Source organism: Tasmannia lanceolata, unplaced genomic scaffold (assembly GCF_043159265.1).
Source record: "Tasmannia lanceolata isolate RefF3 unplaced genomic scaffold, GAP_Taslan_0.1 ptg000029l, whole genome shotgun sequence".
In the NCBI taxonomy this organism is placed as follows: Eukaryota; Viridiplantae; Streptophyta; class Magnoliopsida; order Canellales; family Winteraceae; genus Tasmannia; species Tasmannia lanceolata.
The window spans coordinates 9,969,200-9,997,113 of NW_027518706.1; the positions used below are offsets into that span (position 1 = coordinate 9,969,200).

General features: G+C 37.9%; 1 protein-coding gene across 1 annotated transcript; it reads right to left on the reverse strand.

Moving 5' to 3' along the window:
• Window positions 1-990: 990 nt before the first annotated feature.
• LOC143859105 (dihydrolipoyllysine-residue succinyltransferase component of 2-oxoglutarate dehydrogenase complex 1, mitochondrial-like) lies at window positions 991-27,777 on the reverse strand. The gene is made up of 14 exons (XM_077369782.1): window positions 27,595-27,777; window positions 26,590-26,664; window positions 5,228-5,288; window positions 5,104-5,131; window positions 4,805-4,875; window positions 4,616-4,690; window positions 4,386-4,441; window positions 4,242-4,286; window positions 3,854-4,120; window positions 3,616-3,710; window positions 3,255-3,345; window positions 3,067-3,177; window positions 1,652-1,846; window positions 991-1,549 (listed from the first exon to the last, which is right to left on the reverse strand). Exons 2-14 carry the CDS (start codon window positions 26,638-26,640, stop codon window positions 1,358-1,360), a joined length of 1,338 nt encoding a protein of 445 aa, XP_077225897.1. The 5' UTR covers window positions 26,641-26,664; window positions 27,595-27,777; the 3' UTR covers window positions 991-1,357.
• Between the last annotated feature and the right edge of the window lie 137 nt (window positions 27,778-27,914).

Below are 27,914 nucleotides of genomic sequence, written 5' to 3' on the forward strand. Positions count from 1 at the left end.
TACTTCCACCGTTCAAAGGCCTTATTGTTGTTAAGGCCATACACCATATAATTTCTCTTGTTTTGGTATATAACAATCTTAGATTTTCATTATTACACGTTAATGAATACTTTGAGACCTAGTTTTGGTCACGAATTTTCTACCATAGCTATCAGCAAAGTAGAAATGAAAGATTGAGTTACGTGAACACTCTTCTCCGTCCCCCTCTTCATGTGATTCATGTTGAAGTGTGAAGTTCTCTCTGTTTACTTTCGATTCTAGGTGACATTAGTTAAGGACTATCAGTATATTATTGGTATATTGTGCGTTTAGAATCTAATCTATTAGATTGTTTTAAACGGTTAACTTTTTGAATTTCGTTGCTACTACTGCTGTGACATTCTCAAAGAAGAGCTTTGAGCACTAAGAGAGTTGAATCCTTATTTGGCTATATGCCCTTTCTCAGATTGTGAGGTCACAATGCCGTCTTAGGTGTGAAACTGCTAGGAAAGAGATTTTCTCAAATTAGAGATTGATGTCTCTATATATAGAAATGTGGATTGCATTGGGAGAACTCCAACCAATATTTGACCTTTGTACCAACTTATAAAGAGTTCTACCCTTTGCTGGCATTGGAAGATTTTCTTCTATGGGGAGAAGTTAAACACCTCACTTCTTTTTTTTCGCGGTTATCGAGTTCAAGTCAACTTGTTAGGTGGCCAAGTCGGTGCAACTCGATTGTGTTTTGAGTCGACTCAACGAGTTTACTACAGTTCTATGCACCCTCCAGAACAAAAGGAGATACATAAAGAAGCAAAGGATCAAGCTATCCACATAACCAATTCAAGCAAAACCCTTGAGAAACAAATTAGAGAAGCAAATTAGAGAACAAATGCTCCTCCTTGAGAAACAAATTAGAGAACAAATGCTCCTCCTGTTTAAACAAACTACTTAAATTGGTGAGGCATGACATGGAGATAGCTGAAAAATGCATGCAGTTTCACAGAAGAGTTTCTAAAAACATCTTTGAAAATATTTCCCATCAAGCATCCATTCTTACAAAAAACAAAAGAACAATGATGGAAGCATAGCAATTTTAAGCTTACTTACAGATGATCCAAATATCAGTGATGGGATAGTCAAGATGTTTAGGTTAATAAAAACAAGAATTTAAAACTTCAACTCCTTGCAGAACTTCCTCCATTAGACATTATTCCGCTACATAACATTTATGTAAAGGTGTACCAATTATAGGAAGAAAGCCTGCACAATTCTAATTTCAAACACGCGGATTTATTTCGACACAACAAAATTCGAAATATATAAATGAGCCAACAAACTCAAGATATTGGTAGTGTTCATATATGGAGGTTTGTGTTCATATATCGAGAAGCAACCTACGAGGGTCTTCCACAACGTCCTTGATACGGCGCAAGAAGAGAACTGCCTCTCTTCCATCAATCAGCCTATGATCGTATGTCACGGAAAGGTACATCATTGGCCTTGCCACAATGTTTCCCCCAACAACCATTGGGCGGCTCACTATCGAGTGCATACCAAGGATGGCCGACTGTAAAATGTATGTCCATTGGATAATTTGCTCCAAAAATTTATCATGGGTAGATTCTAAATTTTAAACCAAGTGGAAGAACATGAGAGTACGAGGACATACCTGGGGTGGATTGATGATTGGTGTACTTAGAAGACTGCCATAAACACCACCGTTGGATATTGTAAATGAGCCTCCAGCCATCTCATCAATCGATAGCGTGCCATCGTTGGCTTTCTTTGCAAGAGTGTGAATTTGTTTCTCTATATCGGCAAAGTTCATATTATTTGCATTGCGGATGACTGGAACGACGAGGCCCTAAAAAGAACAAGGACCATTGTGAAGCAAACCAAATTTGTATCAGCATGATGCAGAGTTTTGAAAAGAATTTCTTCTTGAAAGAGTTAAGAGAACAACGCAAAACTATGCAAGCAATATAATTGGATTAGCTAAATTTTGTTATCAATGATAGACCTGAAATTTGATTTATAATTTTGATTTGTTCCTTTTTTAAGTGGCTCAGAATTTTGCAAACCACAAGCTTCTCATGAGATGACAATGCAAGGATTAACAGTGAGGAGGGTTCTAGATTCCATTTAGTTTGAGAAAAATATCATGGATCAGCACAAATTCAACAGGATAAAACACAATCAAAGCTAAGTAGTGGCAGCCAACATAGTTCAGATTATTGCATTTAATGACCAACAGCACATTGGGAGATCTTTGAAGAAGCAGAACCCAAGTGAATAATCAGCCACACATCCATATCATTGAAATAATGATACCATGTAGAAGCTGAAATCACTATTTCAATCTTTTAGTTTACCAAATGCAGGACTGAATATATGCCAATTTGACGGAAAGTCGGAAACCTATTCCTTAAATAAATTGTATCACTACCTTTACCTCAAGCCTAAGAAACACACTTGTAGGTCACTTGAATTTCTACATTTTCACAAGAAACTTGAAATTAAAAGTTCGAATTTTCATGAGTTATTTATTTTTGTGTTCAGGATAATTTTTCACTTTCTTCATGGCTTTTTTTTCTGTATGCTAGTTAATTTTGCACTTTCTTCATATTTTTTATTCTTTTTTTTTTTGAATAAGTTCATATTTTTTATTCTTTATCCTTTTTTATTTAATAGGCAACATGATAGATGGTCGACCAAATTCACAACAATGATCAAAAGCCTTCACATATCATCTACAAATACCATATCTAAAAAACATGATAATCCAACTTAGTTTGGCAAGCCAACTCATCTCGACAGAAATCAAGTCAAATCATTGGCACATCTGAAAAACTTCAACTAATAGTTGATAGAAGTGCCTGTAGCTCAATGGTTGAGACCTTGTTTCTCAAGCTTGAGGTCTCAGGTTCAATCCCAGCTTACCGATCAAAAAAAAAAGTTGACAACAGTGCCCATAGGTATTTCATGATTTGAAACCTTGAGGATCTAAAAGTCTAATGCAAGATAATTAAAAACCAAATGCAAGTAAAATAGCACAGAAACTAAATGCATAGGGTAATGACATGCCTTGGGTGTACCAACAGCAATACTGATATCAATATATTCTCTATATATGATATCTTCACCATCAATGACTGCATTGACAACAGGCAGATCCTGGAGAGCACTGACCACACCCTGAAATAAAATGAAAGACATGAGAATCAAAGAATCAACAAAAGGTCGAACAATCCAAAATCTTAAATAGTACATACTTTTACAAATCCTGACATAAGTCCCAACTTCACCCCGTGTTTTTCCAAAAAGGCATCTTTATAATCAGAACGGAGCTTCATCAGGTTAGTCCTGCACCATACAACATAGCAACCGGGGGAACCAGTGAGTAAGCAAGATTATTAAATATCCGGAAAAAAAATCTATAGAAAAAAGATCTACAACATCTGAGATGCCAATAGGCCAAATATCACACACATATGAGACACGTATAGGTATAGGTTGCAGTTTGTGGCATGCTTTATATATTAGAAATGTAACTGAAGAAATTTTAGCTTGTAAAAGAAGAGCATGGGCACTCCACAGTTAAATTGAAAGAAAAATAACAGTATTATCACTTACATGTCAACCTCATTGAATGTGGTCAGCATCGCATAAGTGTTCTGAGAGTCCTTCAAACGTGTAGCAACCCGTTTCCTGAGCCTAGTCATAGGAACCTGTGATCATGAAAGGTTCAAAAAACATCAAAGCAACAACAAGTGGATTTCACTGTCAAATCCCTAAAGGTATTAAGGGGCTGGTCATGAGACATCTTTATAAAATATATTTTGCTAAATAAAGGGATGGCCGTGAGACTTACCCGCCTTTCCCTGTCCTTGGGAGGAAGCTGAGGTTCTGTGACTTGGGATTTAGGAGGTGCAGGAGAAGGGGCTTTAGGCTTCTCTTTGATGGGAGCTTCAGCTTTAGGCGCTTTCTTCTCTGCTACCTCCTTTTCTGTAGGAGGAGAAGACTTAGGAACATCCTTAGGTTTCTCTTCTGATGGAGCCAGTGTAGTGCTGGCATCGGACTTTGAAATGACAGCAACCTTGGTTCCTGGCGTCACAGTATCACCTTCCTTTGCTACAAACTACCAAAATTACATAGCCACCAACATTACCACATTCAGTAGCATATCCATTTTCCATAAAAGAAGCATGTGGGATAAAAATACCCAAAAAATAGTTAATTTAGTGGTGGCGATATTTTACCTTTTCGATAATTCCAGCTTCAGGACTAGCAACATCAATGGTCACCTGTTGGAATAGGTATAATTGAAGAATTAAAGCATTTTTTCCTGGTTGGCAATGTTCAGGAGTGCAAATTTGAAATAATTGTCTTGCTGTAAAAAGTACCTTATCCGTTTCGACTTGAGCAATTGTCTCATCAACTTCTACACGATCACCAGGTTCTGCTCACCATAGATTACAGCCATAAGTTACAACCAAAACAAAATACACAGATACACACTTTGTCACCCTTCAAATATGAGTCATGCATAAATGAGATAAGAAAATTATGGCACTTTATGGAACGACACTATTATTGCAAGTGAGCATTGCATGAATCCTACTAATATACATACTTTTCAAGAATGTAGCCAGTGTACCATCAGTAATAGATTCACCCATGAATGGGACAACCGCATCAAACAGTTCACCTTCATTTAACAAAAGAAACATATGTGGTCAGAGACTAACTTCCAAACATATTCGCCAGCAATATTTAAGATCCTCAAAGCAGTGAAAAATGATAAAGGTGTGCGGTACCATACCATTATCTGAAGCAAATGACCTACTCCATACTCGGTAGGGAGAGTCCTTTTGAAGAAACTGAACACCTTCCCTGCATAATGGCATGGAGAAGTTTTGGGAGGAAAGTCTAAGCAAGAAATATTTAATGGTAAAAGTTCCTAGCAGGTAATATCATAGTTCCTTATCCACAAACTAAAAAAAATTAATGTAAAAACAGAGGCAGCTGGAGAAAAAAAAATGATATCAAAAGAAAGTACTTTAGCAGCAACACAAATAAAATTAATTGGTAAAATGAGTAGCTGTTTTGTCAATTGCTGACCTCATTGGCCTCGGAACAACTGGACCACCTGTGCATAGAATACAGTTGTACAATAATCAGCCTTTACCAAGATGGTTGAAGAGAAACAAGCATCTATTAAGCTATAGACAGTCTACAAGATCACCTGGTAAAATGTGGTTACTGAAGCTTTGGGCATGCCTATATCCTCTTGTGAGAAATAATCTCTGCAAGAATATTTGGAAAATAAAAAGAGTAAGAAGCTTCTCTCGGGAATGGCATCCAAGCAGTTAAGACATTAAATACAAATACAATTCATTACCATGAAAACTGAAAAGGAAATCTTGACAAATTTCTATCTACTAAAATCTACTCATAAGCTGTTCAATACATGATGTGGAGCATCCTTCACAAGAATCGTGAAGGAAGTAAATACGATGATGCATCCCATCATTGGTGTTTTTTTTTTTTGAATGGCACCCATCAGTAGTGTTAAAGACACGCCCATCATTAGTGTTAAAATGTCCTTTTATTTTTTTTGTCACAAGATTTTCATTCACTTGAGTGAATTTTAGATCAAATACTCTCCTATCCCCACTTAAACATGTGGTGGGAAGGAGAGAGGCTCTATTTTAAATCAGTTAAGTGACTTAAGTTTCTTGAGTCATATATGCCAATTACATTCTATTCCTTCAACTTGAGTCATATGTCATTTAAGAGTCCACATGTATATTTGAGTCTATTCCTTAAGTCACTTGAGTGATTCATGAAACAATGATAGGTCTCATATGTTTCCCACGACATGTTTAAGTAGGAATCTTTATGTCATTAGGAAGATATTTAAGACTTCTTTTAAATTCACTCTCAAGCCACGTAAGTGCATGGTTTTAAATTTCCACCAAAACTGATATGAAACGACTGAAATGTTTCTATTTCCATCCCCACCAAAACGAATTACCGAAACTGAAATGCATACCCAAACAAAAATTGTAAGTGCAGTGGTATATTATATCAATGTATTACATAATTATATGTGCATGAATTGCATGTGAAATGTGGTGTATGTATCATAGTTACCAGGGTGAGAAACAAATTCGAGAAACAAAACGTGAAACGGAAACGGGAAACGCATGAAAAAAAAATATAGGAGAAACGAGAAAACGATAGAAAATCGTATGAGAAATGTCTTAGAAACACAAGGAAAATACGAAATACGTGGTTTTGTAGAGTTAAATTTTGTTAATTTCAAATTTCTACTTGAATTTTTATTATTCTTATTTTTATGACAATATATGCTATTATTTTCTTTTTTAATATCTATTCCACAATATTTGATGTGTTTTTTCCAAAATGATTTTCGTAAGTTCCACTCATGTTTCTTACACATCTCACATGCGTTTTCTATGAGTGTTGCATACGTTTCACACATGATTTACATAAGTTTCTCATATGTTTCCCATGTGTTTCAGAAAAATTTCTCCAATTTTTTTATCATGTTTCAGAAACGTTTCCTAAACATGTTTCCCGCGTTTTATGGGAAACGAGTTTCCCACACACGAGAAACATGTTTTAGGGGAAACGGGTTTCCCACCTGCCGAAGGAGTTTCCGGTAACTATAACTATGTATTATATAAAAGTATCTATATGAACTACATGTAGAATGTGGTAAGCACTGAATTATCAAACATCTGTGCAAACACATGTCACTATATGGTCGATGTTGTTAAACCATTATGGATGGCTATCTTGCTCATGTGATGGTTTATAAGTGTGCATTTGAGCTTATTCTAGCATTTCCTAGAGTTACATATGAAACCTATGATTTGTGGACACGGACACGAGTCTCGCGCGTCGACACTGACACAGAGTGTCGGACACGGTAAACCCCCAAAATTTAGAAACACACGGCTGAAATAGAAAGCATATATGATCATAGTTTGTCGATATGGATTTGTGTGTAAAGTTTCAACGCGGATATGAGTTGTCTGACATGGCAACATCTAAAAATCTAGAAATGGTGAAAATTATTGATTATTACCCAAATATGTGTCCACACGCCAACATTAACTCTAGCACTCCTAGCAATACATTTAAAAGTGTCCAAAGGAGTGTCGACACGTGTGGACACGTCTGTCGTGTCGGACACGGCAGGACACGTGCCGGAAATAAATTCAGGTCAGTTAGTAAGAATTCCATATGCTTCTATGATTTTATAGGATTTTCACCGAAATTTCCAACCAAAATTGTTCATTTCATTGCGACTGAAACCAAAATTTAAAACCTTGCCTAAGTGAACGGATGGGGCACAGCAAGTCTTACGACATTTTAACAGGGGAACAACTCATTTTTCGTGAGGCTTGAGGGTTTTTTGGTGTGTGTGTGTGTGTTGTGTACAAGGGCTAGGGTCATATATATATGAGGAAAATGATTGTGAGCTTGAAGCTCATATAGCTTATATGAGCTTGAGGGCCCAAACACATGTGGGCCCACATTGTTAGGATGATCCAAACCATTCATTTGAAAGGCCCTTACATAGATAGGGTGTGTACAAAAAATCAGCTCCATAGGATCATCCTAACCCAACCAACAGTGGAGGGCAAAATAGACAGACACCGTTTGCCACAAATCTGCCCATTTTTGCCCTCCGCTTATGGAGGGGTTAGGATGATCCAATGGAGCTGATTTTTGGTACACACCCTATCTATGATGGGGCCTTGCAAATGAATGGTTTGGATCACCACAAAAAATGTGGGACCCATGTGTTTGGGCCCTCAAGCTCATATAAGCTATATGAGCTTCAAGCTCACAATCATTTTCCTCTATATATATATATATATATATATATATATATATATATATATATATACTAAGAGATATTAAGAGATAGAGAGAGGCACAGGTATGCCTCCATTGGCTGCGCGTCACCATTGTGCATTTATAATGGCTGCAAGTCAAAGTGTATTATATGCACAATGGTGACATGCATCCAATAGGGGCACCCTTACAGCACAATTTTGCAAGGGCATCCTTGTGTTTAGCATTCCTCATATATATAATGATTAAAAAAACTACTTTGCTTGTGCAAACTATAGACAGTTCCCTCTTCGTCGATATTTGATGTGATGCCTTAGGATCTAGAGGTGTTATGTCCTCTAAAGATTCAAAACTTCTCGCAATGTATTGTTTTGACTCAGAAAGTGCCAAAGCTTCAAGTGATTGGAATGAACCCTCAACCCTACGATTGGATTTGAATAATCTCGATCTTCGGATTTATAGATCAACTTGGTATTAAATCCAACGGACGGATCCAAGTATTTTTTTCGTCTGGAGCCAATCGCTTAATATTATCTTTGAATTCAACAACTAGACCCGATTTTACCCATAAAAATACATCCCAACTTTTGATGAATAGAATATTATTGAATTCTCTCCTACTCAAATTGCTTGGATCCTTATTCTCCCTACTGCTGCTTAAATTTAGATTTAGGACCAATTTCCAATCTACTGGATTTTGATTGATCACCCAAATCCTATGAGCCAACGGTTGGAGTTGGATTGAGCTGAAACTTGTTCATCTTATCGTGTATAACTATTAAGGACCAATCCTCTTAGTTTCGAAAAGATCCAACCCTTAGATCATCCAGAAAAATTCTAGGGCAGTCGAATTTTGATATTGACACCCCTAAAAGTTTGAAATTGGGTGATCTCATTTTTCTTCAATTTTTTTGCTTGGATTCCATCAAATTCATTCCTAATCAGCCGCTATTTTACAAGAACCTAGTTTGTCTTCCCTAATTGTCCTGCATAAATTTTTGTCATCAGTGCTTTGGTTTGGAGTCTCTAGAGTTTAAGGTTTTGAGTCAAGAGGGCCCACATGTGTAACAAAAAAAGGCTCCTTGTCATGTGGTATGAGTTGGGTTTCTTTTTTTCATGAAGGGAAGGGATTCTCTAGAGTTTAGTGTTATGAGTCAAGAGAGCCCACATGTGTCTAAAAGTCTAGGATGAGTCGAGAATCAAGTGAGTTGGATTGTGAATTGCGATTGATCACCCAAACCCTATGAGCCAACGATTGGATTCAGATGAAACTTGCAATATCTTATTACAATTAAGGATCAATCCTATTAGTTCATCTAGTTCATTCCCAATCATCACATCCGCCTCTACTTTACAAGAACTACTTTGTCTTCCCTATTGACCCTGCATAATTTTTTGTAAACAGTGCTTTCGTTCAGATGACTATTTAAACTAGTGGGATCTATAGTGAAGGTTAACTATTGATTAAAACATGATGTTAGCATATTTTCATATGATAGTAGACTTTAAATGAACCATAAGCTATGCAAGAACAGATTTAATCCTATGGTTTGTATGGGATGTATAAGTGTCAACATTGATGCGTCAAAGTTTAATGGAAATGCAGATGCAAAGGATTTCCATCATTGGCAAGAGTGAGGAATATTTTAATTTGTATGACATGACTGACGACAGAGAGTGAAACTTGTTAAGATGATGTTTGTTGACTGTGCTAAGATATGGTAGAGAAAGATTGAAGAGGAAAATAAAACGATAGGACTCCCACCAATCACTCTTTAGGAAGATATGGACCGGTTAAAGAAAAATAATTGGCAAAAGTAACAACAAAAGAGCAAATGTCGACAGAAAGGAAGATATAGTTGCAGGAAACGCCTTAGGTAAGTGGGAAACATGTTTCTGAAACGGGTACGAAACGGATTTTAAAAAAAAACGTTCTTCCTTTCTTTGTATTAAAAAAACGGGTACAAAATAGACGATCTAATCTCGGGTTCTTCTATTAGATTCAATCATGTGAGGAGATCTGCTAATAGGGAAGCATACTCTCTGGCTAGGGGTGGGGTTAGCCATTTGGAGTTGGAGTGGTTTGACTTTCTACCTTCTTGAGAGTCCTCTTGCTTTCTTTGTATTTGTTCTTTCTCTTGTATTCTTTGGGGGGGTCCATCTCGGCCCTCCTCTTTTAATGAATTCAATTTGCCATTTTTAAAATTAAAAAAAAAAGTGAAACGCCTAGGAAACGCCAAAACCATTTCAGGGTAACGTATGGGAAAAGCGTTTCCGCGTTTCTAAGAATGGGAAACGCACGTTTCCGTATCTTGAAAATGCGTTTCCAAGAATGGGGAAATGCTTTTTTTCTTATGGAAACACGTTTCCTTGAATTTATTTTTTTTACTTTCAACGCTATATATAAAGGGAGCCCTTTAGATTACTGTGGACAACCCCATTTAGTATAAAAAGTCATAAATACACTAAAGAGGGCTGTCCCTAGTAAAAAACATAGGGTGAATATATACATTACATATGTTTTTAAGTCATTTCCCAAACGTTTCCCTTGCGTTTCCCAAGACGTTTCCAAATGCATTTCACATGCATTTTTCTATCGTTTACCGTTTCTCATTTCCCCTTTAATTTTCTTCACGCGTTTCACGTTTCGTTTTCCCGTATCTATTTCCCGACCTGGTAACTATGGATGAGATCTATAAACAGGTTACTTGAATTTCAAATATATAAAATATATTTGGGAACTGTGAGTGGTTGTGAACCACAGTAAGAACGATGCGTAGGACTTTCGATTTTCATCTATTTCAATTTCCGTCCATGAGGTTGACACGTTAAATTAGTTGTTGTGATTTTATAGGAGAAAACGTTTTACAATAAAAAAATATTTATGGAAAAAAGACAAATAAAAATGGAAAGAAACATGCTTAGTACACACACAGACAAAAGTAAGTATATATATAGGGGGCGAGGTTTCTGAGCTATAGCTCTGTTTGAGCAAGCCACTATAAATACACCATCGCCACGTTGTTTGACTCATCCAACCCATTCATTCCATAGAACCTCACATAGATATGGTGTTCCTAACAAACCATCTCCATACAATCATCCTAACCATTCGATCTATAGAAGCACAAAATGGACCCACTTTCTAGCCGTCCATTTTAAACCTCCACAAATCAACGCTTACCATCATCCTATGGAGATGATTTCTTAGGGACACCCTATCTATGCTAGGTCCTATAGAATCAATATGTAACATAACCCAAACAACATAGCTACCTATCCTATTTATAGTGGCTTGCTCAGATAAGCTATCTGAGCGATACCTCAGAAACCTTTCCCCAATATATATATATATATATATATATATATATATATATATATATAGACACACACACACACTTACTTTTGTGTGCGTGTAAAATTATACAGTGTCCATGCATTCATGCTCGTAATGGGGGTAAGACAGATAACGCCCTTGATATTTGATCCAACAACAACATCTGAAAAAGTCACCTAGTGTTGGATCAAGTATCTAGGGCGCCCCCAATTACATGCACGAACGCAAGAACACCATAATATATATATATATATATATATATATATATATAAAGAGAGAGAGAGAGAGGGGGGGGGAGGAAGATACCTTGCGATGTGAATCCTAGCCTCTGATACCAAACTGATGTGAATCTGTGGCTCTATTGAATTTTACCGAACACCTGAATGGCGCTGGATGAACTTACCTAAGGCATTTAATTAAGCGAGACTCAAACCGGACTTTTATCGAATACTTAGGGGAGGTCTAAAAATGAATGAACTCTATAAGTGACCTAAGCACTGAGCTTTGATATCAAAATGACAGCCAAGAGAAAGAGAGATAAAGGAAATATAAAATCAAAATCAAGGAAAATGACTAAGATCAAGAAGAGGAGAGAGAGATAGAGATAGAAAGGAGAGCGGTTTATAAACCCAACCGAGATGGGTGAGAAAAGTGATAAGAGGAAAGAGGAGCTAAAGAAATGAAAAAAGATAAGTTTAGGGATAGAAAATTGACCTGATATGACGCATTACACTTCAAAAGGCATTACATCCGCACAAGAGAGAGACTTCAAATCTTTTTTTCATTCCATTTCATCGCATAGCATTCAAGAAAAGTGTCATGAGGCTACATATATATAAGAAAATAAAGAGTACTAGAAAGTTCTAAAACCCAAAACAGAAATCTAATACTTTGGACTAAAATAACCTCTAATGACTTAATGACTTCATATTTTCATAATACATATGTGTGCCCTATTTAAAACACTCATAACTCAAAGAACTTAAGTGATTTTGATGGGAAAAGACAATAGTTCACTTCCTATAACTTCAAGGACTTGAAAAACGCTTAGAACAGACTTAAAATTATAATATGAGCCCAAGGATGGCCCTCATCATACTCCCTCGCTTGAAAAGATTCGACTCTATCGAATATATTGATTGGCATTATGAGTGGGTGTTTGTCGGCTCTGATCGTCGCAAAATCTACAAACAATTGGCCCTTCAAGCGGATTAAGTATTCCAACACAAAAAAAAAAGCTTTGGGCAATTGTGTTGTCGTTTTAAAGTAATGTGATCACAAGGTTCGCTTTCGATAAACTCCTTGTACTGCAACAATTTAGGCTGAACTAATCCTAATTCTTTTGTTTCCTTAAATCTATAGATCCTCGCTCGTGCACTCTCAATTAAGCAATAAAAGTTTTTCAGGGATCCAAATACTATGATCGGTGATTTTGTCATCACGATCTGAAGCTCGTGTTGACTATGTCGAACAATACGCCTCTACCATTAAAAAAAAAAAGATAGGGTTGTGAGCTAGCCTTTGACGGAACCAACTCTGAAGGATGATTGTGCTTTCTAAATCCTTAAGTAATGTAAGCGAGCCACATACTGTCAAAATTGTCGTTGGATGACAAGTGCTCCTCTCGTCTACCACTTGACGTCGAACACTTTCCGTGCTATCAATCCTCGAACACAAGTCTGGATATAGATTGCTAAAGTAACTTATCTTTTTTACACTAGCTTGGCCATGTATCGCACAACCTTTGGCCTATTTCTCTCGAATCATTCTAGCTGATAGTATTTTGTATTCCTGAAAAATCTTTGGAGCGAACTTTTGTAAGAACTTATCCAAGAATAGACCCCACATGTCACACCAACAAATAACAAATGGTTACCCATCAGGTGTCATTTCATCGTCAATATCAGCCACCACTCCAAGGCATGCCCGACCAAAGTTGTCCTGGTGATGTAAATCATTGGGACATTTTCAGGATTATGCTTCCATAAATATGTCTCTAGCGCTTCTACCCAATCAAGACATTCTCGTTCATTAACTCCATACAAACTTGGTATGTCTCTAATCCTCGGATCTATGAGTTGGGATCTTCTTGTCATATTCATACTATCTCAAGTAGCCATTCGACCTAGGGTCTGATACCAAACTCCCAAGAGTGCCCAGCCATACACTTTGAAGATTTTGTGAGGATCAAAGCCGACAAACTCCCATACATAATGCCAATCATTATATTCGACAAAGTCGAATCTTTTCAAGGGGGGGAGTATGATCGAGACCATCCTTGGGATCATATTCTAATTTAAGTCTCATTTATGTGTTTTTAAAGTCCTTAAGTTATAGAAGGGGTACTACGGTCTTTTTTCCATCAAAATCACTTAAGTTCTTTGGGTTATGAGTGCTTTAAATAGGGTCTGGTCTCATGATGATATCAAACAAGATTTCATTTTTGAAAAAGTTTCAGAAGAATTGACGGCCTCACATCCGTCTCCGTCATCTTCGTCTCTGTCTCCAACTTCCCTTTGAAAATCAACACAACTATGTATTACGAAAATTTGAAGTCATGAAGTCATCAGAGGGTATTTTAGTCCAAAGTAATAGGTTTTTGTTTAGGGTTTTAGAACTTTCTAGTTCTCTATATTTTCTTATATATATATACTATGAGGAAAAGGATTGTGAGCTTGAGCGTTGGAACATATTCGTGAGCTTGAGCTCAAAAACCATTGAGGCCCACATTGTTAGGATGATCCAAAGCATTCACTAGAAAGGGCCTTACATAGATAGGGTGTGTACAAAAAATCAGCTCCATAGGATCATCCTAACCCATCCATTTGTGGATGTCAAAATGGACAGACCACAAATCTGCCCATTTTTGCCCTCCACTTTTGGAGGGGTTAGGATGATTCAATGGAGCTGAGTTTTGGTACACACCCTATCTATGATAGGCCCTTGCAAATGAATGGTTTGGATCCTCACAGAAATTGTGGGACCCATGTGATTGGTGCACTCAAGCGCACCATTCCTTATTAGAGCTTGAGCGCACGAACATATTCCTCATATACTATATAGCATAAGAGAAATTAGAGAATTTTTTGAATTTTTCCAAAATGCTGTGAGATTTACACGTCCATGTTTAATTTATTTACCATATGGCCCTTTAATATTATAGTTCATCTCATCTATATATCTCTACAGTTAAGGCTAAAATGGTCTATTACAGATACTACAGATATTTATCTTCCTTTTTCCCACCTACTATAGATATTCTCACCTACTACAGATATCAGCAGAAGAGAAAAGGAAATATTATTTTGAATTTTTCCCAAAGTGCTATGAGATATACACGTCCATGTTTGATTTCTAATGTTCTCCTTTTTCCCACCTACTACAGCTATTCCCACCTACTACAGATATCAGCAGAAGAGATATACACGTATGAGAGAGTTTTTCATTTCACAAGTCTGTAGTCATGGGAAATCAGAAAACACCTTCTATGTCCCTCGATTTCCCACTCTACTCCTCTCTACATATTCATCCATCTAAATCTACATCAAGGGTAAAATTGGGATGGAAGTTTTAGATTTTTTTGGGAACTCTGTAGATTTAACGCATATGGTGCCACGCGTCCAGCCACATAACCCCGTCTCTCTCTCTCTCCCTTTCCACGTGTCCTCCCATTCTCAACACATCACTCCTTCCTCCTCTCTCTCCCACTCGCCAGCGCTGTTGAGAAGAGGAAGTCCGATTCTGTAATTTTTTTCTTCTTCCCTTCTTTTCTGGCAAGACCAACTTCCATATCTCTTCTTCCCTCTCTTTGCAAGCTTTCCTTTTCTTTTTCCATTTTCGTTTGACAAACATGAATGTGGAATCGGGTAAGTGACTGCTAGATATTCATCAATGCATGGTTGAAATTGGTCTTCTATTTCCATCTTTTTTCTGCACCGTACTCCGTTTAAGACCCTTTCTCTGTGGGCATGGTTTTGGTTTCCGATTTGGTTAATTTGATGAGTTATTCTTAAATTTCATGTTTAATTTAACATGAAATACTCACATTTAATTTTAAAGTACAAGAATCTTTGAATTATTTGGGATTTTGTAAATTTAAGGCATGGACCAAATTTTGGAAATTCTAAAGATTTGTTCATAAATTATTCAATTGATAGCAGAATTTTTTAATCATATTTGAAGTACACATAATTTCGGAATTAATCATTTTACAACTGGATATGTTATTTCAGGTATGGAAACCATCAGATTTGACGACCCAGTTCACAAATATCCACAGTGAATCAATTAGGTCATTTATCACCTGCAGCAGGGTTGATATTTCTCCCTTTTGGAGCTAATATTTTCTATAAAAAAAATTCATAGCATTGACTATTTGTTTCTTTGTTTCTGGAATTGTAGGTTTTGATAATGGTCTGAGAATAAGGATTGGAGGCCCACTTTAAGACCAGGTATTGTATGAGGTGTGCCCACTTACAAAGTTGCAAAGCGTGGTTTTTTTTATGTCGAATATAGCCTTGCCATTTCTTTGTAGAAACAACCCAAACGGAAGCAGGATCCTTAGATTTCATAGGCTTAACACATGGAGAGCGATGGCTGAAGATTGAGTTTAATGAGCCACTTGTGGACACATTGATCAAAGGTATGAGACCTTAGCATTTATTTGGATCTCGGTGGCTTTGAATCACACCAATCATCCAATCTTAGCACGTTATGTTTATTAAATGGCAAGGATACCAGTTTTGAATTTTTTTTTCCACGTGCCTGTTTATTTATCATTTTCTAGATGGTGTTTAATCTCAAAGATAATTGGGTCATGCTTTCAGACTTGTATGATGCCATCACTTCAAACATACAATACTTTCAACCTGCATTCATTACGTAATAAATGCTAATTTGGTTTATCAAAACTTACTTCTCTGATTCATATATCTCACAAATATTTGTCTACAAACTAAGCTTAAGAGAAGGAAATGGAAATTGAAGCATGACTTCTGCCTCTTGAATTCCCACCATCATACCCGCCGTCCCCCCTGTTCTATGGTAAGTATTGCTTATGTCTTTACCATTCCCTCTAACGTGCTTCTTGCTTTTTTTTCCTCTGTTCCTGAATTCTTATATTCTTTTTGCTTTTTGATCGGATTGCTTGCAAACAAGGCCGTCATTCAGGAAATTGGTTCTTTATTGCTATCCTTAGTTCTGTTGATCCCTTTCTTCCTTCTTCTCTTTCATAGAATGTAATTTGTAGATTTTGGCCTGTCATTTACATCTTTGAATAGCATAAAATTAGTGATGTGTTTTTTACAATCATTGGTTTGTTATTATAAGAATTTTTTATTGGGCTAATTCAGGAGAAACCAAATGATCAACCCATCTTTCTTATCAATCTATAACAATGGCTTAGCTTCTCTTGATGCAAACCAAAGGATGTCTTATTGATCTTGATCAAGGTCCTCTGAAGCAACAACAAACAAAAGGGAAACCAAATAACCCTAAACATCACCATCTACTTTGCTCATCTGCTTGGACGAATATGAGGAAAACCATGGACAATGGACAAGGTTCATGGGTCCCCTACTCGATCACCGACATGTGGCATATGTGAGGCCCAATGATGATTTGCTAGGAAATATTCCTAATGGAGATTGTTAGGATAGCATTTTTCATATTAGACTGTAAGAATCCGTCATTTACTTTAAATTCATTCAGTTGATCTCTTTCTTCCTTTTTGGCTTGGATAGAATTGAATTTGTTGATTTTGGTCTGTCATTTAGCATCTTCGAATGGCGTAAAATTATTGATGTGTATTGATATGATAAGAATTGGTGTTGTGCTAACTCAGTAGAAACCGAATGATCGACCCATCTTTCTGATCAATGTCTAACATTGCTTTCGCTTCTCTTGATGGAAACCCAAAGGATGCCTTATTCATCAAGGGGACAGCATCATACGATCAGGAAAGGACCAGTAGGGAGAAACTGAATGATCAACCCATCTATCTGACCAATGTCTAACAATGGTTTAGCTTCTCTTGATGGAAACCCAAATGAATGCTTCATTTATTTGCCGAGTGGGCATTTTGGCTACATTGTGCCATTTCTGATCATTTGTACATGTCTACTAAATCTAACACAGTTTCTTATGGGGTCTGATTTTGATGTTCTATTTAAATTCTTATTTTTTGAAACCTTTTTTACGAAACTATCTCATATCTACATGTCTCTTTTTAGTGCTTTTCATAGTTTAGTCATCAATGTTTCTGTTTCATGGGTTCTCAATCTTGCTGCATTGCTGTTATAAATTGTAATCCATAACAATATCTTGGGCTGATTCGGAATCGAACTGCAGTGGACAATTGATTATTTTGGAAAATCCAATGGTATCCATGTTCTTCCTCTTTTAAACAACAATATTGGTAGCAATGAATATGGAATGATATCTCTTATTTAATTCTTCTATTTTGAATCTTTTTTATTAATCTTTTTCACTTTTTCGTTGTCGCCCCGTGCATCGCACGGGGTTTCTTACTAGTATATATATATATATATATATATATATATATATATATATATATAGATCACCACAAAATATGAGGGACCCATGTGTTTTTGGGTGGTGGACTAGAGAATGATCTCTAGTCGGCCGGACTAGAAACACTTTCCTCATATAAATATATATATATAGCCTCATGGCACTTTTCTTGAATGCTATGCGATGGAATGAAATGAAAAAAGATTTGAAGTTTCTTTCACTTTCTCTCTCCCTCTTGTGTAGATGTAATGCCTTTTGAAGTGTGATGCTTCGTATTAGGTCAGTTTTCTATCCATATACTCGTCTTTTTCACTTTTTTTATCTTCACCTTCTCTTTTCCCCCGTCACTTTTCTCACTATTCCTTACCATTCAATAAAAAAATCTTCTCTTTTCCCGGTTGGGTTTATAAACTGCTCTCCTTTCTATCTCTATCTTTCTCTTTTTCTTAATCTTGATTCTCTATTTCCTTTCTCACTTTCTATTGGTTGTCAAGGGTTCACATCATTTTGATATCAAAGCTCAGTGCTTAGGTCCCATTATAGAGCTCATTCATTTTAGACCCCAAGTGTTCGATAAGAGTCCAGTTTGAGTCTTTCTTAGCTAAATGCCTTGAGGAAGTTCATCTAGCGCCCTACAGATGTTCGGTAAAATTCCGGATAGAGTCATGGATTCACATCAGTTTGGTTTGGTATCAGAGCCTAGGATTCACATTAGAAGGTATCCCCCTCACTCCTATATATATATATATATATATATATATATATATATATATATATATATATATATATATATATAGAGAGAGAGAGAGAGAGAGAGAGAGAATAGAGTTCCTAAGGTGTCACCTCATATAGCTTATATGAGGTGGCGCTCACAAAACATAAGGGGCCCACATTTTTAGGGTGATCCAAACCACTCATTTGAAAGGCCCTTAGATGGATATGGTGCCTACAAAAAATCAGGTCCATAGGATCATCCTAACCCTTCCATTTATGGAGGTTAAAAATGGGCAAATTTATGAAGGTTTATACCCATCCATTTGAACCTCCACAAATGGAAGGGTTAGGATGATCCTATGAAGTTCATTTTTTGGGCACACCCTATCTATGTGAGGGCCTATCAAATGAATGCTTTGGATCATTCAAACAAAGTAGGCCCCTTATGTTTTTAAGCGCCACCTCATATAAGCTATATGAGGTGACACCTTAGGAACTCTATTCTCATATATATATATATATATATATATATATATATATATATATATATATATTATTTGGTGTTCACGCGTCCATGCGTTAAGGGGGACCCTTCATACTTGATCCAACGTCAGGTGACGTTTCAAATGTTGTCGTTGGATCAAATATCAAGGGCATTACCTATGTCTTACCCCCATCACACGCATGAACTCCAAACACCATATAATTTCACACAAACGCACAAACAATATATATATATATATGAGAAAAGAGTGGGCCTTATCTGCGCATGAATGCACAAACACCTTATCTGCGCTCGAGTGCAGAAACAGGGGTGGGCCACATTCGGGGGGATCCAAAGCATTCATTTGATGGGGCCTTCATAGATAGGGTGTCCACCAAAAATCAGGGCCATTGGATCACCACAGGGTGTCCATTGGTGGGGTGAAAAATGGGCAAATTTGTGTACAAACAGTATCTGTCCATTTTCTCCCCCACAGATGGACACCCTAAGATGGTCCAATGGAGCTGATTTTTGGTACACCCCCCATCCATGATGGGGCCTGTCAAATGAATGCTTAGGATAATCCCCCCAATGTGGCCCCACCCCGGTTTCCAGCACTCAAGCGCATATAAGCTACCTGAGCTCGAGCGCAGGAACCCTTCTCTCTCTCTCTCTCTCTCTCTCTCTCTCTCTCTCTCTCTCTCTTTATATATATATATATATATATATATATATATATATAGAGAGAGAGAGAGAGAGGAAACTGTTGGTGAGCTTAAGCTCACCAAACTTATGGTGAGCTAGCTTGCCCAATCACATGGGGGCCCACTTTGTTAGGATGATCCAAACCATTCATTTGAAAGTCCCTTACATACAAATCTGCCCCATTTTTGTCCTCCACAAATGGAGGGGTTAGGATGATCCTATGGAGCTGATTTTTGGTACACCCCCTATCTATGATAAGGCCTTGCAAATGAATGGGTTTGGATCACTCCCCAAAATGTGGGACCCATGTGATTGGGCAAGCTAGCTCACCATAAGTTTGGTGAGCTTAAGCTCACCATAAGTTTGGTGAGCTTAAGCTCACCAACAGTTTCCTCATATATATATATATATATATATATATATATAGAGAAAACGGTTCCTACACATATGTGTAGAGAGTTCTCTACACACTAGCTTAAAATACAGTGGGGGCCCACATTGTTTGGGTGATCCAAGCCATCCATTTTAAAGGCCCCCACATAGATAGGGTGTCTACAAAAAATCAGATCCATAGGATCATCCCAACCCTACGATTTGTGGAGGTAAAATGGATGTCTTTAAACCTTCACAAATTAGTTCATTTTTTGCCTCCAAAGTTCGAATGGTTAGGATGATCCTATGGATCTGATTTTTTGTGGACACCCTATCTATGAGAGGGCCTTAAAAATGAATGGTTTGGATCACCCAAATAATGTGGCCCCCACTGTATTTTAAGCTAGTGTGTAGATAACTTATCTACACATGTGTGTAGGAACCGTTTTCTCATATATATATATATATATCTGTGTGTGTGTGTATAACACACACATACTAAGCATGTTTATTTTCCTTTTCATTCGTCTTTTTTCCTAGAAATATTTTTATTGGAAGACTTTTTCTTCTATAAAATCAACGCAACTAATTTAACATGTAACCTCATGGACGAAATTTGAAATTGACAAAAATCAAATGTTCTACGTATCATTCAGTATCCCTCTCGATCCTTTAATCCAGGCGCCAAAAAGGATGAACGAAATCCATTTGTAATTGTTGGGGGGGTGGGGGGGGAATTGGCACCCCCTTTAGATGATGACACGTGGCAAAGGCACCCCGAACCGTACTCCTCGGTTCTATTCGCTACCTCCCTAGCACGCGCCGTCATAAAAGGAAAGGAACCTTCCACGTGCGGCGCCGGGAAGCGTGCCTCACCTCCTTGAGAACCAATTAGCTCCTTTCATGGACAACGATACACGGTACAACGCCATCATTACCCCTCCACTAATGAGGCCACGGCACATCGCCATCACACCGAACTACGGTGTAAGGACTCTAAATCTATAAAGGCACCCCGTTGCTCAAAGGTACACAACCTCCTTCTTCCCCCCCATAAGCATGTTCTCTCTCCCTGAATTGGTCTTGCTTAGATACCTGTGATACCGATTTCTGACTTGAGCGTCGGAAGGTGCCCTCGTGTCCACACTCCGAGCCTCCGGGGCCCTTCTAACATTGTTCTCTGTGAACGAAGGACGGCACAGCCCGAGCTCTACCAACCCAAAACAGCCAGACTCCTCAACAACGTCCACCCAACTCCCAGGTACGAATTTTGGCATCATCATATTGGCGCCATCCGTGGGACTAGTTCTTCAAGTCCAACTAAAAAATGGCTGAGAACACCCCCAAAAAATATATCTGAGCATGACACTAATTCGGGAGAAGGGCGCACCGGGGGCAAGAAAACCCTTCCCTCGCTCTCATCCTCCCCGTCGATTCTACATCATGCCGGAAACCTCTCCAAAATCACTCACCATCAAATCTAAGAACTGGTTGGAATCCTATGACTTCAACGACCGGATTCGAGCTCAAGTCCACCACCTGCAAAGGATAGAAGCATCTGTTGAAAGGGGTTTGGGAAAACCAGGCTCTATCTTCCCCTTCCTGGCTTTATTTTTGTATCAACAAAATATTTATATTATGTTTCCAATAAAGGATTAACATAAGGAAAGAGCACAGAGTTGGATTTAACGGCTCTATTTTAGGAGGGATGTGCATTCGCAGGAATCTAGGGTGCTATTTTTGCGGCGATACCCGCCCACTAGTGCCTCTCCCGACAGAGGTCCAGACTCGTCGGGGACCGGATCTCAAGCGCCATTGACCGGAGTTCAATCGTCCTTGGAGAGGATGGCGCGTGGCCCAAGTCGTTTATTCAATGGCCATCCTGTTTTTCCATTGTTGTGTGGGAGAAAGAAAAGAGAAAGAGATGTGTTAGCTACAAACCAACACCCCATAATTTCGGTAGTGACACCGACCATCAAAGAAAAGCAAGGCTTCTAAAGCCGTGTCATACAAGAAATCTATTGCCTTGGGAAGATAAAGAGACACAGAGCTTTCTCTTTATCTTTATCAAATGACGACAGTATGGAGTCGCTATTATCGCTAGGAAGAAGACATTGGGAGATTAGATATTTTACAAACGGGTGATGATATTTTCACAACACCACCCCCCCCCCCCCCCCCCCCGCGCTCCTTATAATGTGATTTGACGTCAAAAAGCGTTAAAGTTGCCCACTTTTCACGTTATAAGGGGAGCAGGCGCGTAATGCAGGGGGAGTGAAAATATCATCTCCCTTTACAAATATCTAAAAGATATTTTACAAAAACAGCATGCCATGTAGTTGGTATTGACAGCCACCTAAAATAAAGCAAAAGGGAAGGTCTGTTGCATGCGACTCCAGTGAATATAAGAGTATTTTAAAAACACTTAGGGTTCACTTTGATAAGGGCTGAATATAAGAGTGTTTTAAAAACAATTAGGGTTCACTTTGATAAGGGTACTCTAACAAGAATTCTTTAAAACACAAGTTTGGCTACAGTTTCGATCTCAAAGTGCTTGATGCCTTGTACAAAGCGTCTTCTCAGAGTAAGCATATAATGTTTAAGTCACACTTACCGTTTTAATAATAACACTCATGTTTGTGGTAATTACAGCTTGATGAACTGCCCTTCCACAATCTCCAATAACCGCGCCACCTGCTCAAACTCCTTATCAAAGAAATTTCTTCTAAAATGCAAAACCTAGGAGATGCTGGTCTCTCCTCGAATCATGCATTCCTTCACCCAACACTCCTTCTTTACCACTGCAAAGAGGTTAGGGAAGAGATCACAGAGAGCCACATCACCACACCACTTATCCTTCCTGAACTTGATTATATCCCTGGAGTACACCCCGAATCGAGTTCCCTCTTTAAACTTGTAGCTGAGTTTTAGGATGTCCCTCCACACTGTCACCTCCCTATGGCCAAAGGAGTCATCCCATTTCCAATTTCTTGGCCTTGCTCCATTTTTATGTCCAATGACTCTAATCCATAAATAGTGACCCTCTCACCAAATCTCCATAGCTACTTGCCCAAGAACGCTTTGCATTACCTTTGTCAAGTGGCAGGCTAGAGGAAATCATATTGACAGATTAAAGGTGTGAATTGCTAAACCCGGTTGAAGGCAAAACTTTTTTGAAGTACTAGAGATGCTCTTGGGGTGAAGAGGAATACTGAATGACCCAGGTGAAGGTGTTCATTGTCACTCTGAAATGAATAGAGTGATGCCCTTAGGAAGTAGAGTAATACTGAGGGACTGAGAATTGGAGCCATGAAGCGTGGGTGAAGGTGTTCGTTATCACTTTGAAATGAATAAGCAGAGCGCTCAGGAGGTGAAGTAATACCAAATGACCAAGGCGAATAGCCATGAAAGGTAAAGGTGTCTCGAAGGACTGAAAATGTACACTCAGGGTGAAAAGCTGGGAATTGACTAAAGTATTGGAATGGTAGTTAACAAAATGACTCGAGCATACAAGATGCTCTGAGAGAATATTGGTGTGTGCACTGGGGGTGCTTGGTTCAGCATGTGAGTCAGCTGTGTCGGTATCTAAGTTATCAATTCCGTTCCATTCCGGCCGGAACGCACCGGAATTCCGGTTCCGGTCCGGATTCCAGAACGGAATGCCTATATTTTCCGTTCCGGTCGTTCCAGGCGGAACAGGCGAAACCCCCCATTCTGGCCGAAAAGTTGGAAAAAAATATAAAAAATTCTAAAAAATTGCAGAAATGCCCATATGGCTGTTGGGGAGTGTATTTTACAAATTTACCCTCGTTTTATGACCGTTGGGGTGCTGTTGGGAGGGCTATTTTCGTCTTTTTGCAAAAAAAATTCAAAAAATTCCCCTGGCCGGAGCGCAACGAAAAGTTCCAAAAAATTCACTATACAAACTCGATTTTTTTTCATATTTTTAACTATTTTTTTTTTAAAAATCCCCTCGCCGGAGCGGAACAAAACGGCCGAAACACCGAAATGTTCTGTTCCAGTAGCCAAAACGGAACGGCAACCGGAACGGAATTTATAACTTCGGTCGGTATGAAACAGCATGGCGAGCTTGTGTTCATTAAGGGTGCTTAGTTCCGCACATGAGTTAGATATGTTGGTATGGGACAGCATGGTGAGCTTATTTGTTTCTTGCTACTTTTAGGCACTAATGCGAGGAAATATTGAAAGAAGAGTTCAATTTGAGTATTGAAAGATTTGGGGTGGCTATACTATAGAAGTGTGAGAGATATGATGGATCCACAGTGGCGGTGTGGTGAAGGACCTCGAAGACTAGAGTGTCTAGCGGGTGCCCAAGGAGGCCAATACTGATTGTTGGTATGCCCGGAATAAGTAAGCCAGACAGGGTAGCAACCGAAGGATGCAAGACTAAGCATGAAAGTTGAGGATCTCAATGGGAGACTCGTGGCCTTAGAAGGGTCGGGACCATTGAGATGGTTCCTTTGCACTTGGCCATTGAGGCAGGTGTTGTACCACAGGAGCAGTGTTGCATGGATTCGGATTCGCATGTCGGGATCCGACACAGATTCAAGGTGTCGGATTCGGCAAACCCCCAGAAGTAGGATTCGGATTCGGTAATTTTTAAATAAAATAAATTTTCAAAATTTAAAATTTAAATATATGTGTGTCTCTGCATGTCTATATATATATATATATAGGGAAATGTTATCAGCACTACTGTATTTTGATGAGGGCACTCCTCACTTTATTAAAAGTACGATATGGCCCGCACCATAGGAAGATCCAAACCGTCCATTAGATGGGCCACAGCCTAAATAGGTTGTGCCCCAAAAATCATTTCCATAGGTTGATCCTAACCCTCCGATCTGAATGTTTGAAGGTTGGTCATAACCCTCTATAGATCAGAGGGTTAGGATCAACCTATGGAAATGATATTTGGGGCACAACCTATTTAGGCGGTGGCCCATCTAATGGACGGTTTGGATCATCCTATGGTGGGGGCCATACGGTACATTTAATAAAGTTAGGAGTGCCCTCATCAAAATACAGTAGTGCTGATAACATTTCCCTATATATATATATATATATATATATATATATATATATATATATATATATATATTCATGAAAAAATTGAGGGTAGAGGGTTGAGGCGACTTTTGTATTAAGGGAGTTTAAGGAGGAAGCGGGGTAGATGTTAGAGGGTCGAGGCGCGAGTTGTGCTTTCACATAAAAAAAAGTTAAGAAGAAAATACGTTTAAAGGGAAAATATAGAGGATTCACATTTCAAAAGAGACAACGATGAATCGGATTCGCCCGAAAAAACAGGATTCGTACGGGACACGGCTACGACAAGAATTCGGGTGTGTCCCACGTGAATCCATGTCCAATTCGTATGCGGAGACGTGTCGACACGGATTCGGCAGAGAGGGGCAAAGACTCCATGCAACATAGCACAGGAGGATGTGGCAGAATTCCGGGGGAAAGGAAAGCATGGGTTATTTCGGAAGACCGCTCTAAAGCTCGGGAGAAGCTACAAGGGAATCTGCAGATTGCTTGAAGGGTCACATGATAGAATGGAAACAGTGGTAATTAGATAATAAACTCACATAGAGAGATGGAAAGAAACATAATGATGCTCTCAAGTTGTAGATTGTCAAATTCTTTCCTACACCTACACGGATGGCCCTTATAAAGACCCTATTGTCTACCAGATATCCTCAAAGGCTGCATTTGGATTGTCTACCAGATATCCTCAAAGGCTGCATTTGGATTGTCTACCAGATATCCTCAAAGGCTGCATTTGGATTGTCAGAATCGAAACTCGGAATTGAAACCATATTCTAATTCCAATTCCAATTCTTCAGTAAATGGAATTAGAAAAAATAAAATTCAAAATTTTAATTCAAAAAATTCCAATAAATATTCCATTCTGACCGAGATAGAATCAGAATACCACCTCTTGGTACGAGAAACAGATTCCAACATTTTTTCCCTTCAAATTCTGCCCCTTGATTCCATTAATCTTTTGAACTGAACAACTGAATCAGGCCGAATTGGAATCATATACCGATTCTAGCACCTAATTCCGGCAATCCAAACGCACCCAAAAGTTGTTCGAAATCTGGAACATCGATGAGGAAGTAGTCCAGTGGCTTAACAAAGTTATGAATTATGTAATGATTTAAAAATTTAAAGTTAGAATTCAAAAAAAAAAAAAAACAATAGAAGAAAACTTTGTATGCAACACAACACATCAATGCAACAATATTATGCTAACCAAGTATAACGTACACACAAATATATACAGATATACAGATAATTCTTTTATTGTAAAGGTAATTCCAAAAATCCAACTCTGCATAGAAAAAATCAAAGAATTCATCGTGTTTGTTTTTAATAACTTCATGTTATTTCCTTAATAAAAAACAAGAATTAAAAAGCAATGAACCAAAACAACTAATAACATTTTACCCACAAGCCACAAACCAGAAAACATGAAACTCAACTACATAAAGAAAATATCAACATAAAAACGATTCAAAAATTAATAGAAATAATCATTTTTTACCGAAAGAATTAAGGCTTCGGATCTGACTTTCTGCCTAAGAACTCCCAACATCTTTTACACCCGGCAAATATCCTCCTAATCATTAAAAAAATGAAAATCCAGAAACTTCATCAATGAAACAGCTTCAATATTCCACACAAACTGAATTTACAAAAACCAAAAAAAAAAGAAGTGCAAAGAAAAACAGATAGGCAATCTTCACTGTTGCAAGAAACCTAAAATCTCAATTTCGGCAAATAATCTAAAAACAGAGAGGGTGTGATTTTCAGGAAACGATAAAACCTAGATTTATGTAACATCCACAGAAACAGATGAATATGAAAACGATCTCAGAGACGCCACAGAAGTAAAGATTAAACAGCCTACACAGATATTGTCATATACATATGACATTCACAAATGGGTACAAAACAAATAACAAAAATTGTTTGGAATAAAACTTTTAGGCCATGTTTGGCAACCATGAATTTTGTTTTTTGTTTTTTGTCTTTTTCCATAGAATATTAGTTTATGAAGTCATGAGAGAGGGCTAGTGAAGGTGGGAGATGAAGAGATGAAGAGATCTAGTGACTGAGAATAGGGTAAGAAGTTGCTAAAAATCAAGAAAAAAAATAAATTGTATTTTGATTTAGAATTTTTCTTTTCCTTGTTTTTCAGCCTTTTCTCTCCTTCTCCCACGCACTCTACCCCTCTCTCACCACTTGATAAAGCAAATTCCATGAAAAACAATTCCATGGCAACCAAACATGTCCTTAAAAAAACTCTAAACCTAGATCTTTGAATCTTAAATCCATTTTACAGCATATTATATCAAATGAAAAACCTAACAAAAACAGATATTCACAATCTGAGGATCCTACAACAAGAGTTCAAGTCTCCTTACAAATCAACCTCACAAAATAAAAATCCAGCTATGATTCAACAAAAGAAGAAAAAAAACATGAATCAAACAAGAATCAATGGTAAAAAAACAAAAATGAAAAAAAAAATAGGGTTTGTTTATACCTTTGTAAGATCGAATGGTGAGGTTTACGTGAGATCGAGAGAGAGGGTGTGATTATCAATTTTGCAAGGAGAGATCGTAAGAAAAGGCGAGGTTTTGTTGGAGAGAGGGGAAATGATAAAAGGAAAGGAGGCACATGAAATATCCTTGAAATGCAGATCTTCTTCTATTCTATTTTTAGCTTGGGAAATAATAAATTCACACCTCCAGTAGGATGCTTCGCACCACTCTTTCACGTCAAAAGCGTTAAAGTCTGCCACAATTCACGTTACAATGGTGCGAATCATCCTACAGAGGGTGCCAATTTATCATTGCCCTTTCG